The sequence below is a fragment of the Ceratosolen solmsi genome, unplaced genomic scaffold (assembly GCF_000503995.2).
Source record: "Ceratosolen solmsi marchali unplaced genomic scaffold, CerSol_1.0 scaffold87, whole genome shotgun sequence".
Classification (NCBI taxonomy): domain Eukaryota; kingdom Metazoa; phylum Arthropoda; class Insecta; order Hymenoptera; family Agaonidae; genus Ceratosolen; species Ceratosolen solmsi.
This window is the reverse complement of record NW_011948455.1, coordinates 238,381-253,943: the sequence shown is the minus strand read 5'-3', so window position 1 is coordinate 253,943 and position 15,563 is coordinate 238,381. Positions and strand designations below refer to the sequence as shown.

Sequence of the window (15,563 nt, the reverse complement as noted above, 5' to 3'; positions counted from 1 at the left end):
TAAATTTATATTTATTTTAAATTAGATATTTGTTTAAATATAGTATATGAAAAAATACGACGTACTATATCATATATAATTTTTTGCGTAAAGCTTACTATTTTTAGATTTAATTTAAAATTTAATTTATAATAATAATAATAAAAATAAATAATAATAAAATAATAAAAATAATAATAACTAATTTAAATACTACTATAAAGTATCTATTTCATTTAAACTTGTCATCCTTAATTTAATAGATAATCAAATTTATTATAATGTATGGAAAAAAACTAATATATTTAAAACTAACTGAGTTTATATTTTTCAAATTATACAGATGGTAGTAATAGATAAATTAATAATAATAAAAAACATAATAGTTATAATACAATTAATAATGATTATTAGGAATAAAATTTATTGGCTCGTTCGCTTTATTTATAAACATGATGTATTATCCAATAGCAATTATTTCTAATTAATGATTATTTATAAAACTTTCAATAAAACATTTAATTTTTATCAAGTATTTATAAATGTACAATCGAGTACACAAATTTGTTAAATAATATTTCTTAAACTAGTATCAATACCTACATATTTCAAACGTATTTTTTAGTCATATATATATTGTCTTCTGAAAATAAACCAAAAGAATTCCATTGCTATACGGTCATAAGATATATTGTAATACAATAATATATTAGCAAATAGAACATTTGAGTTGAAATTGAAATAGAAATATATCAGTAGACTTCTATATACTTATATTTAGAAATAATTCAATAAAGCCGAGAAATTATTAACAGAATCTCATATTAAGATACAATTCTTTTTATTATCATAAATAAATAACTTGAGTTTCTCTCTCTTCCTCTCTGTATTTCGATCAACATCAGACAATTGGTAATTTACAATAAAATGTCATTTTAATAAATGGCCTTTTATATTACAAGACAAATATTATTTTAAGTGTGTTTGTTTATCAAAGGACTAGTTAATATCAGTTTTAATAATAAACAGTTTTGCAGTCTGGTCTAGTAAAAGTTGCTTACGATAGAGCTGCATGATAAAAAATGCTTCGCAGCGCTTTTCTCACAGTTCTCTATGCCTCCCTCCCCTTATTTAATGGCGTATGTGATTGAACCGGTGACGACAGCGGTCCTGTATTACACAAAGACAAATTTTTTAACCAGACTGAAAATCCCGACTGTTCACGTTTTAATTTGTACACTTTAGCAAAAACATAAAAAGCGATTTTATGCTCACTCATACTTGTATTGCTTTATAAAACGACTTGTAATTTTATTTATTATGCATATGAGCAATCTGTTATTGAATTAGTATAATTTAAACAAAAAATTCATTAAGTGCGATGATTTTCAACATTATTTCCATGCTGGCAAAGTTGAACCTTTTTTGCCAATGATATCAAAATTTGATAATAATTTAACAAGATAATAATGCATTTTCAATGATTTTATCCGAATAGATATTATAATTTATATAAATACAAAAAATTGTTACTTCACAATTAATCATTCGTATAGTAGTAGTAGTTGTACATTCACATTTGTAATCTTTAATTTTTAATCTTTTCAAATATAATAAATTTTTAATGTATTAATTATTTTAATTTAAATTGTTAACTTGCCAATTACTTAAACACGCAGCTCTTTTTATATTTTATATTTATTATAAATATACGCATATGTATTTATAAAACCTGCTATAAAATACTGTCTTAATTTTATTTACTTATTAATTATCACAGTAAGAAAAATTTAATACAGTAACATTATATAAAATGTATTATCATACAATTACTATATTAAAAAATAGTTATACTATTAACTACAAAGTATACTACGAGAATTTTTAAAGCGTTCAAAATTCCATGTCAAATGACATAAATAAATTTAAAACATTTGCATAAAAAACTAACAAAAAGACATGTTATATCAATAGAAGAGCAATATGTTTCTATTTTATAATTGTTCCATAAAGCACGCCATTCCAATTCTTTGAATAGAAATTCAAAAATAAAAAAAAATAAAAGCAAAAGAGAAGATAAAACCAAGCATCTCCTTACACATTTATTTATTTTAACTAACATTTATTTTATTTAACTAACAAGTTGTAATTTTTCTCCTTATTGAAACAATTAAGTAAAAATTGATAAGTGGAAAATACATAAAGCTATTTTTCACACTATTCGACAATATGAAGGTGAAAATTGAGTGCTCTTTACATACATAGTAACAAACAACCAATGCGTATCTATGCGTAAATAGTTAAAAATGGTGGAAGCAATAAGTGTCTATGGAATTATCCTTTATTTTATTTTAGCAGAACAACAAGAAAGAGTTTTACATAAAAGTAAATAAAGTAAGGAATAATTTAATCGATCACCTAAGTAGTAAGAATGCGATATATTGATCTAAAATACAATAATTTTTAGTATGCATCTAATAAAAATCGTCGAATGCATAACAATTGTCCGGCTATAAATATTCTCTGCACATTTCGAATAATAAGCGATAATAATAGAAAGTATAAGAAAATATGGGAGGATAATATAGCAGAACTATAATTAACGCACAAACACAAAGCATCAATGAAGCTCGTCTGCCTACGCAAACGTAGGTATGTGTGTGTATCCATTTTTATTTCCGACATTATAGAATTCCAACACATCCGTTAAGCAAAATACGACGAAATGCTTTATCTAGAATTTACCGATGACTTTATGACTCACACATCAAGGATCTTGATGACGTAGCACAAGGAAAAAGGATAGTTATATTCAGAGAGTTAATATTTTAACAAGGTATATGTAGTAACGTAGACTTTTTTAGTACGATACATTTGATAACTGATTTGATTTCTATTAAATCATATTGTAGCTTTAAATAGTATTAGATAAAGATAATCAAATTAAGAACGATAGACTGTTTATTGAATAAATATATAATTATGTAATTTATGATATAAAATAACTAACTAAACGATTAGGTAATATATGAGTTACTTACATACTTATTGTAATTTATTTTAAAAAAATTTAATTGTAATTAATTTAAAATACATACACTCATTTAAAATATAGCTGTTAAAAGTTGTCAACGAATAACATAACAATTTCGAAGAAAAACAAAATATGTATTGGAATTTTCCAAAATTTGCAAGTATTTACAGTCAAGACAGATATTAGATCAATATTAGACCGCTACATAAATACGAAGTTAAATATATTTCACATTAATCACAGCCGTTACGAATGAATGAAAACAGGGTTGTTGTACACTACTCATCTGTGTGCACACTTTCCCGTAAATTAAAAAATGTTGTTTTTTCATGTTCAGCAAAACGTAAGGTAGAGACTATAATTTCGTCAATGTTCCAATTTATAAAAGAAATTACAAATGCACTTCGTCATATTGCTCATTAACTTAATTCTAGTTATATCTCAATGTAAACATATTCTTATATTATTAAGGTGTTATAAAGAAAAACGTTAATTTCAAATAATTGAATTCATCTATAAAATAAGAAAATAAGAAAATAAGAAAAAAGAAAGAGCGATAATTTCGATAAACTATTAGCAAGATCTATTTGTACCATGTAAATATTCAAAAATGTAGATATTTGATTATTTCGAATATTTAATTATATTATATTTTTAATTATAATGGTATATATAATACAATTGTGACTGAATTGTAATAAATGATTAATAGAAACAGAGCAAAATCAATGACTGATATGCTGAAGAAGAATTAACTTGTAATAGCTCGCATTATAACCATAGCAGGTAAATAAGTCTAGGTTGTGCTATTAAGCTTGCTAAACAAGAACGAACATAAAATAAAAAAAAAAGATATATTAAAAAGAAACGTTATATTATCTTACATTATACAGAGAAAAAGGCGAACTACGGGGTCAACGTTTGCTTAGCAGCGGCACAACGTGTTGAGCGTATACAAATATCAAGTAGACTATAGCGTCACGAAATTAATAACTTGCGGATTTTTATGGGAAGGGATGCAGAAGTAAAGCTTACGGTGCACACATTGTTTACTTTCAGATAGGTATACGAAGCCCGCAGAGGTAAGATACTTTCAAAAGAAACAATAAATTGTTTTACCCAAGAGAGAGACCTCTACTTCTTTTTTTAGAAACAATATCTATGATTTTTTTAACTTTTATATTTTAAATCACGTTCTCTTAATAACTGAACTCTACGAATCATATAAAAGATGATGTGATAAATAGCTATGCAAATCAGGCAGTTAAAATTTAATAACTCAACAAGAATTGAGAATTAAAGCAGTTTTTCGTAGAAATTAATCGAGCAGTCATCTTAATGAAAATCGTCCCTTATTATAAAAAAATGATGGTTTCTTCAATCACTGCGTAATAGACAGGCCACGTTAGAAAGAGCAAATTGCAATTAACCCTTGATCATTAAGTATCATAGAAGCGGGACCCAGTTACTTCACCCCGATTCACTCAACATTAAAAGAGAGGAGTGCATTCGTAAGGTAGAGTCGACTAGGAATAAACGACGAAAATAATTTTCAATAAGTTTCTTTTTATCCTGACAATTTTTTTGTAAAATTGAAGAAGAACACTTTTATGATACTAATATGTAATCCTTATTTCACATTCAAAGTTTATTTCAAAGTTTGTTTTTACATCGTTATTCAGAACTGCGTTCTTTATGAAACCTAAATATTTACGATGAGCAGAAGTTTTTTCAGATGGCCCCCATCATTCTCTTTCCTCATGAAGCTCAATATTTCACCGGTTCAAAGATTTCTTTATATCACCAAACATTAGATAGTTTTAATGGATACTTCACACCACCGTAATTTTATGGCCTTTGTCCCTATAGTTTCTTGTCGAATCCATTTTTTTCTTACTACTATCAATTTTTAAATTATTGGAAAATTTTTACTTATTGCTATCCATACTCATTTTTTTTAATTTGCACAATGTTTCTATTCCCGACGATTTTCATTTTATAAATATTTAAAAGACTGAAATAATAATTACCTTGGACATTGATGAAGACTTGAATATAAAGAATATAAATAATATATATAGAATACCAAATAGATTTTACTAATCCCAAGTTATTATGCGTTATTTATATATATATATTCTTAAAATTACGCCTCGATCCATTCTATACTTGGTATCTATAACTATTTATAAAGAGTTGCCATTCTCTTATTCCAAAAAATTGATATATACATATATATATATATATATGTATGTGTGTGTGTGTGTGTGTGTGTGGAGTTACATAAGCCTATTAATGTACATTCCTTAGATTCTACAACCCAATGTTATTGTTAAAATGATAAACGCGCGCAAAAAATGTCTCCACCCTGCTTCTCATGGTATATAGTTTTCTCGTAAAATGAAAAGGTGACAAATACAGTTAGTTAGAAAAATGATGTACCTGGGAGAAACAACTCACCCTGAGTAAAGTCTTTAATAACCATGATGGTCTGAGGGCAAAGGCTGATCAGGTCTGACAGGCTTCAGTCTCACGAACTTCGTCGACTTGCATGCATTACTAAAAAGCCACACTACGGTCCACCCCTTATGACAATTGGGAAATTCACTACCCTAAGGAACGTAAGATATGTTCGTGTAGCATTAATAATAGGCGAGAGTAAGCAACTTATCTTACATATTCGCTAGTGTCCACAATATCGTAGATCACAGAAGGGCGTAACTACTATTTTAGCTTTAACTCCAAGATTCACGCTCGTTACACACATATACACATGTTAATAAAACAATAAAAAAAAATGAAAGAACAAGATCAACGGTTAACACCCAACTGATACATTAGCAGTTCCCGGCAACTTGGCTAGTATACCGACGAGCCCTATACCGCACTAACGCGTTATACGCAGTCGCGGTACCAACTGTACCCCCTCCAACCCCCTCTTAACAGTCAACACCATCTCTTCATTTTTTAGACATTTTATTGAAGTTGGCGATTTTCTTTGATTCTAACTTTGATAATCAGTACATTATTTCAAGCTGAAATTTTTTTCAACTTCTAAACTGAAATTACTATCATAATTCCATATCGAAAAGAACACGTTGCTAAAATAGAATACTAAGATATCTACGAATGATCAAAAAGTTTTCAGAACATAACAAACAATATATTTATTCAAATTCTTGAAAAATTATGCATGATATTTTTAGATACATTTGTAAAATAATTATCATTTTTACAAATAAAACTTTGAAAGAAATTAATTTTTGATTTTAAGAATTATGGATAATCAATATATCATTAGAGCAACTATCATCTGAAGAGGGCAATATTCTACATTAATGATTATCGTAAATTTTACTCTTAAATAAATCTTAATTTTCTAGTTACAAATCTTTCTCATAAGTATTATTTGCTCATTTTATTTATAAAAATATTTTTTTAAAAATATTTTATAACTTATTTTGTATTTTCGGTATAAAAATAATAATAAATTTAATATTGACAATCATATAGAAAATAAAAATAGATGTAAAAACTGATAAACCACAATTTCTATTTATGTAATTCATTTTACTAATTTAAATTTCATTTTACTTTCTAATTAATTTAATTTATTATTATTTATTATTTTATTTATTATTTATTATTATTCAATAATTAAAATATATTAAAACTAATGGTGAAATTTACGTGTATATCTTTGGTATTTATATCAGACATTACTCAAAGTTCATATTTTATAACAGAAAGATTAAATATTGCTCTTGCAAAAAAATGACCAGACTAAATAAAATATCTCATTGAGTAAAACAATTATTTGATATAATTAATTTAATTGATTATTTAAATATAAGTATAAACTACAATTCAATAAATTGTATAAAAATTTGACAAATTTGTGAAAAAATTGACTGACAAATTTGCTTTAAAAATCTCGGATGTATGTACTTTAATTGAAAATGATACATTTAACCCTATAATCAATATCACATCTTACATATTCTGATTATTATTGCTTAAATATTTGCCTCTTTTAAACCATTCTTAATATTACTCATTTTCACCTAGACTAAAATTTGAATTTGAAAATATAATATTTTAATTATGAAACTATAGTTTAAAAATATTATTTCATGTATTCTTATATATTTATTTTTTTAAAAGTGACATTTTCAAATTTATAATTAATATGATGAATCGAATTACTTAATTTTTTAAGTATCATTATATGTACTGTTATTACACAATATAGAGAACAGTATTTATTGTTCATCATTGATATTTATACTATAGAATAGAATAGATTATTGTCTTTGTATTCATTAAATGAAAGTTAAAGCTTAAATTCATAAGTATTATTTAGTTTAAAAATTTTTTTTAAATACATAATTACATATAACAAGGAGTATCATTTGTAGTAAACAGAAGCAGTATTTCTTGTTTCCATGTTCCTTCATGCATTCTTGAATCTATATAATTTTTTATATCTAAGTCACTATTATATTTTAAATCCTTGTTTACTCTACTGCAAAAAAAATGAATGTAATAATATATTTTCAATGCAATAGGTAATTATAATAAATTTAATTTATATGTTTGAATTGAACAATTAAAGTATTAATTAACTATTCTTATGACAAAGTACAAGAAAAAAGTTAATTTATTGAATATTTGTTAAAAAAATATATCGAAATTTAACAAAATAAATACAATCATTAAGTACAGAAATATATATAATTTACATTTTCCAAAAAAATTATTTTGTGCAGTATCTTTGGTATTAGTTTCATTTGACATACTTTATTCTATCTATCAATATATTATTAATTATCTTGAATCCTTAATTTCATCATACTTTATTACATTAGGAGGTTATTTTTTCCTTTTCAATAAAACTGCATCCGATATAAAATATAATTTTTGTAAACATTGTTTAATTAAAGTATATATTTGATGCTCATTTGCATTAATACTGCTAAAATTTTCCTAAAATATTTGAAAATATAAAAAATATATATTAGAATGCATGTCTCTTACCATATTGTTAAGCCAATATCAACTATTACATAGATACCTGTTTTAGAAAAAGGTTTGTTCAATTTTCCATAAATACCTGTACTGTGTAGTAGTTAAATTTTAAATGAAATGCTGATATGAAAATTTTAATTTTTACTAAATTTATCTTCAATTATTTTGTTTTATATACGTATAAAGCATTACTCAGCAATTTAATATAAATTGGGACTATATAAATTATATACGCTTTAATTTCCATGTACAATTATCTTTTTTCACAGTAATAAAGTTTGTATTTTATACCCATTATTCATTGATAGAACTCAAATAACTATTTTAACAATTCCATCTTGAATTTATAATAACAGTATAAGAAACAAGCGATTTTAATAAAAAATTAGGATCTAGTATCATTTCACTATTTCATTGATTATAGCTAGATAAAATATAATAATAATACAAATAAATTAATTTTTTCTAATATAATATAATCATTATTACAAAATATTTACTTTGGAGCTCTAACATTATTAATACAACATTTTAAAAGGCAATTTATGTAATATCACAAATATATTATTTTCTTTCACTAAATACTTTTATTTCATAAAATAGGATTTTTTCTTATTTCACAATCTACATTCCATTCCACTGTAAACAAAATATTCAATAATTTTACTAAAAATTTATAAATTCTTTGTGGCAATGAATAATAAATTTTTTTAAAAATTCAAAACATCTAATTATTATAAAAAATTTTAATTAAATATAAAATATAATCTGATAAATCTGTTAAATTATTTTGAATTTTTAAATTAAAAAAATTGATTTTTTTTTAGATTAATTTTATTTTTATTAAGAAAATATATTAAGAAAAGTTTGATATAACACTGAACAAATGACTGTAAAACAATAAATTTATTTAGATATTTTTTAACATTTATATGATAATAAATTTTACATCAAATTAGTCATTTCATTTAATTGTAAGAAAAAAAAGTTTTATTTAATTACCAGAAATGTAAAAAATTTATAAAAAATGTTAAAACTATAATGAATTTTTAAGAATGATATAATTGTAAATTAAATTCCAGCATTATTAATTTTATTCTGTTATTATACGTATATAGCAAAATATACAATAAAATCATAAAGATTTCATCAGAATGAAACATAAAAATGATTGAAAAAATGTATAAGTACATATTTAATACAAAATTTATCTGTCAACAATATTATTACCTTTAAATGATAAAAGAATTCTTATGCACCAAATCCTTCTTTTAAATCCCTTGTTTCAAACCATTGTACATGACTCCTCATCAAAGAGGATATCTTAAAAAATTCTTTTGCAGTAATGTGCCATAGTATATATAAGTTAGTGCATATAATTTAGTGCATGTAAGCTGTATAATAAGACATAGTATATATAAGCGAGTAAAATAAGAATTCGTCCACCAAACTTGAAAACACCAGCCAAATTTTTCCAGTTTTGCAACAATATAAATATCGCAGCCTCTTCGTCACTTTTATGAACGCAGAATATAAAAATTATATAAAAATGCGCAAACCATGATAAAATTAAATAGGTTAAAAATGGATATATCTATTTTCCTTGACATTTGTCTTAACGTATTATATTTCGCTTTGGCTTAGATTTCACACACATGCGTCACCTCAAACCAAATTTATCGAATTACAAAATAATTACATGTACATAAGAGAAGGGTCAAAATTACTAGAATTTCTACCAATTATAATTCGTATATTTTTTTACGTTTTTTAATGTACTTTTTTCAATACACCAAAAAATATTTAAGTTGAATGAAAATTAAGTCTAACTTAAACGAGTAGATATCTTGTAATTTTTCCTAATAATATATTAATCATCAATCCTTTTCAATTGTACTACGTAATACTAAATATTATTAACATAACAAATAGACTATATAACACTAAAAATAAGATTGCATTATCGAACTAAAAATTTTTTGTTTAGATCACGTTCTATGTAATTACATTAAACATTTTGTGTTATTTTCTATATAAATGAAAATTATTTTCAATGGTATCTTGAGAAAGATGAATGTTGATCACAAATAATGAAAATCAATTTGAACATTTTATATTGTCTGTTCGATGTCGGAGAAATGACTACTGCGCTAGCATACATCAACTATATAATAATTAATAAATCTATATATAAATAATTTTATTTACATGAAATAAATAATATCAAAGTTTGCATCTTTTATAAAAACCATGTAATGTACTTTGCATTAATTAATAATTATAAAATTATTTAATTTGTTCATATAGATAAAGTACGCATTTTTTCCTAATTTTAAATTTTCATTACAATTGGTTTAATAATTTGTACAAAACAATTTAACATTTGTCGCAAATTTACAACACCAATGTAAAGACCTATGATACAAATTTATGGTTTCCAAAACATCAAGAGAGTATCATTATCAGCAGCAGGGAAAAGAATGAACGAGCGACATCTGAGGGTGCATTGCCTAATTTTCAATTAACGAACGACAATCGACATTCGTCATCCGTACAACAGTAGTTGAGTAGTTGATGTACTTGTGGTTATACCGTTTTCGATTTGTTTTCTACTTCTTCTCACTTTTAATAAAGTTTTAATGTATGTCCAAAAATCCTCGCTGTATACTCATAATCTTTATCACATTCTCTCTCGTTTTAATATAATTAAAACACCTAGCAAAAACGAAAACCATCGTTGGTAAAGTATGCGATTGTCAAAGGAACTCTTTCTCGATCTTCTAGTCACGGTCAGCCGAGTGAGTGACGCATGTCATCAATGAAGATAAATGTCAACGCAACATGGATATTAATACAACGCCGAAAGCACCAAAAAATATGGGCAAGCCTTTCATTTCTGACGGGTGGTGCTGTTGCTGCAAAGGCATTGCTCAAGAAAGCCTTTAGGGAAATAAAACCGGGTCTCCTACTTGATTATTTAGATTTAGAAACTGCAGTAAAAAACAAGTGTTTTTAATAAGTACAGTGTGCCGGTTAACTACCTATACAACCGTTATCATGGCTTCCGTTAAAGTAGCTGTAAGAATTCGACCTTTTAATAAAAGGTTTGTTTTTTACATTCATGGTTTCTTCAAATATTATTTTTGAATGTATTATGTTCCTTCCAACTGTGCACCAATCACTTTCATTTTGTCTGAATTTTATTTCTTAATCACTTACTACAACAATTTTTTAATCAAACATTTCCTTTAAACCATCTCTAAAAAAGTACAATTATTAGTATTGATTAAATATTGATATATACAGAAATCAATTAAAATAAATAACAGTAATACAAAAATAACATTAACATATTAATTTGTATGATTACATGTATATAAGATAAAATAAAAGATTTGAAAATTTATATTAATGAAATATTTTTATTGATAATGCTCAAATAATATATACAAAGCTATATATTTAATCAAAATAAAACTATTTAACATATAAAAATAACATAAGTACTTATTTAATAAAAATGTAATTTTTAAACAATAGACCACAGATTTATGATCATAACTAATAAGGAAATAGTAATGTCTTATTATATCAGTTTTCATATCTAATTTGAACATATCTATATAATAGCTATGATGATTTGAAAAATATTGATGTATTATAAATAAATCTTTCTATATATATTTATAATATAATAGTATAAATTAAAAAAAGATGTTTATTAAATTTGTAGGTGTATATATTGAAAGTAGGTAACTAATATAATATCCAATACAATAACTTCAATATTTATAATTCTATAAATATAGTCTATTCTATAAATATAGTATAACATTTATGATTGTACCTATAAGTAGAAATTTAAAATCCATACTTAGAATTTTTAATTCATATATAAAACAATTTTAGTATTTGTTTACATTATTCTATTATTTTTTTATACTTCCATAATTCCTCTATCATAATTGTAATCAAATATAATTATATTACAATACGATTATTATTATTATATGCTTTTGAAGTTTCATGTTGGTTTTCTTAAAATATATTAACTTATACTGTAAATATTACTATTTTCTATTTAATACTATGTTGAATAATTTGTAATTATACCAACATTTTTAATAATTTCAGTGAAATAAAAATATAATATATTTCTTAGATTTTTAAGTGATTAAATAAAGTAATTTCTAAATACTTATAAAAATAAATAAATACAAAATATTTATTAAAATACAAGTTTTTATGTATTAAAATGATTAATTTCAAATATACATTAATTTACATTAATTGGATTACCATATAGACATGTTTACCAGTTAAATATTTAACATCATGCCTTATAAATTTGTTAAAATATTTTTAAATAACATCCTATCATTTATAATTCCTTTATTTATTTTTAACAGCCTTTCCTTTATGAATTGTTACAATTTAAAAGAAATTCTGTTGAGTAAATTTAATATTATGAGATATTATAGTCACAGTTGAATCACTTGTTATCATGGATGATTTTCAACAATATGTATCTTATTGTACAAATGGATAGCAAACCTCTTCAATACGTTGTTTACATGCTTCAAACAATGTAAATATATTACTAAAAATTACTATCCATTACATTACTAAAGATAAAGGACAATTAGATATATTTGTATCTACTGTTGCATAATTAAATATATTTTTTCAGTAGTTCAGAAAAAAATTAACAATGTAAAATCCAATGGCATTAAAAATTTCATAAATTGACAGTGTCAAAAGATTTTTAGTAATTTGAGCATAAAATATCAATTAAAAAATGTAATTTTTTTTGGAAATTTTATTAAAGTATTATCATAATTATCATTACATCGAAGAATATATAATCTATTACAATTTATTTTAATAATAATGCTTAGTAGATTAATCTAATTATAATATTAAAATACAATTCAAATTATCTTTTTATAATATTTATTATACAAAATATACCCAATTTTGTCAAGAAAATTGAAACGTTTTTCAAGTATTTTTCTTTCATTTATGCCTTTTTTACACTGTATAATTTATTACATACACTTCAGATTTGAAAATAATAAATTTACTTTATTTTATGCAGGGAACTGGCGATGAATGCAAAGCTTGTCGTTCAAATGGACAATAAACGAACTCGGATCTTCAATAAAAAAGTAATATATTTGTTTAAAATACTTTTAATCATATACAAATGTATACATTTATGGATAAGTACTGACTACATTGAAAGAGTTCAAAAGGATTTTCAATTTTTCTTATTTCAAAGTTTGTTAATTATAAATACAAATTTATAATTACAGTTTTCTCAAAGGGCAAATGAAATAAAAATGAAACGGAAAGATATGACATGATACACGACTAAAATTGGATTATTATATACACTATCAAATCTTTGACACATTAGACACCAAAGCATTATAAAATGAAATACTTGATAAAATTTATACACAACATACTTTAGTAGTCGATATACATATGTGTATAATCAAATTTATTATACACCCACCTAGATACTATATAAACATAATTCAATGCCCATGACATTTGTGTATTTTAACTAGAGTATACGATTCATATACGGTATATCAAGGTATAGCTATATTGCCTATATATAAATAGAAAAATGGTAAGAGTGTAAAATCGTCATGCATTCAAGCATAACAAAAAGCAATGTCTCATTTATATAAATTTCGACAAGGGTACGTAAATTCAATTTACTTTATTCCGATACTTACCTCTCACTATTTTGCTCCGAGTTCTTGATCTTGTTATAAATCCTCTTCCATCTATTTACATTTATATTTTTATCATATGTACTAATGTACACACACGCGTGAACACACATACACATACAAACAGTCATATAAAATAACTAATAGAAATAACTTTTCAAATTTATCTAAATTTTTATAAATTAAAATTAATTTATTCATTGAATATTATTATTATTAAATAAAACTGTTTTATTACAATGTATTTAATTCCATTACAAATGAATCAGTGTAATTATGAGTAATATTAATTGAATAATCAATGTGAAAATCAATAGTAATTATAGCATAAAAAGTTATCTATATTTCGGAATTATATAATGAGAAATTATCTATATTTTTTAATATAACAAAGGCATTGAAATATTTATATTTTACAATTTTCAAAATTATATTGCAGTAATTATTATTATTAAATTTGTGTATTAAATTAAGTTGATTTTAATTGAACAAGAAATTTTCTATAAATGTCTGTTCTTCGAGAGATTTTTTATTATTGAATTGCTTTTATCTTATATAGCTTTTTGCGATTACTTAAATATTTCTATTCATTTGAAAACAAAAATTATAATTTTTTACAAAATTAAAACTCAAATTAAAATTGAAATAAACATTGCATTTGTGTTTAGAATTAGAGTTAGACCACACCTCCAAGATGTTATGGACATAGTTGCCATGAGTGGCAATACCAAGGGATACTTTTCTCCCTCGTCTTCTATCAGTTGCAGCAATGTTCTGACTGCTCAAAATGGAGCAGCCCATGTGCCATAAGTAACTGTTGTTAGGTGATATGGTACTTCCTTGGTTTGTTCGTCAATTCAAAAGGATTCTTTGCAGGTCTCAGTCGTCCTTATCAAATTTTATCTGCCTATACATTTTTTTAATGTCTGTAGGGAACAGATATCGATGTCGGCGTATCCAGATTAAAACGTCTGAAATTTCTGGGTTCAAATGGCTCCAGTGTGCATAAGGTCATTGATCGAGTATCTTGCTCTGTTGATGTGCTGGAGCCATTGAACACTTCTAACTTTGTGGTAGTAAATATTAAATTTTGTAGATAGCAATGGACAGTGTTATGAGAATCTTCTAGTATCTCAACGGATACTTTGAGTGGGATCCGGACGATGTATCTTCTTGTTGAGTAACGTGAATAATGATCCTCACACCATTGCTCATACGGTGTGTATTAAAGATAGTTAACCTTTAGCACTTCTTGCACCCAAAATCTTGTCAATTGTTCTTGCAAGGTATTCTCTACATCTTGTGTTGACGTGTAGAGTGCTACTGATGTCAAACAATTTTTTTAACTGACAGGCCCGAGTATAAGCCATCCAAAAATGGATAATTGCGATATTGGCATGGATGGAGAATGTTTGATGATGTTGGGCTTAATGATCTGTGCATATGCATCTGCTCCAAGAACAATATTCACTGGCTTTGGTGTAAGATATTCTGGATCAGCTAGTGTTAGGTTTCTCAGATACGGCCATGCCTGATGTGATGTTTTGAAGGATATAAACAGTCAATGTGTTGAGGATGTGAACAAGAAATGTGACTGAGAAATTCAAATAATTTAATTGTAGGATGAGTGATACAGCATCTTGTAACTGAGTTGATCGAGATCCTCCGATTCCATAGATGAGGATGATGGAATGTTGACGAAGTATGTTGAGCTTCTTCACGAGATCCTTTGGTACGAATGTCATTTGAGAACTAGTATCAATTAGAAGACGAGC

General features: G+C 24.9%; 1 protein-coding gene across 2 annotated transcripts in view; it reads right to left on the bottom strand.

Moving 5' to 3' along the window:
- Window positions 1-5,745, bottom strand: part of Myo81F (unconventional myosin 81F) — a 33,419-nt gene extending 27,674 nt beyond the window's left edge. For both annotated transcript variants that reach the window (XM_011505288.1, XM_011505289.1), the window contains exon 1: window positions 5,474-5,745. In XM_011505288.1, coding sequence (XP_011503590.1) covers window positions 5,474-5,498 — 25 coding nt within the window. In that variant the 5' untranslated portion in view covers window positions 5,499-5,745. The remainder of the gene's footprint in view (window positions 1-5,473) is intronic.
- Between the last annotated feature and the right edge of the window lie 9,818 nt (window positions 5,746-15,563).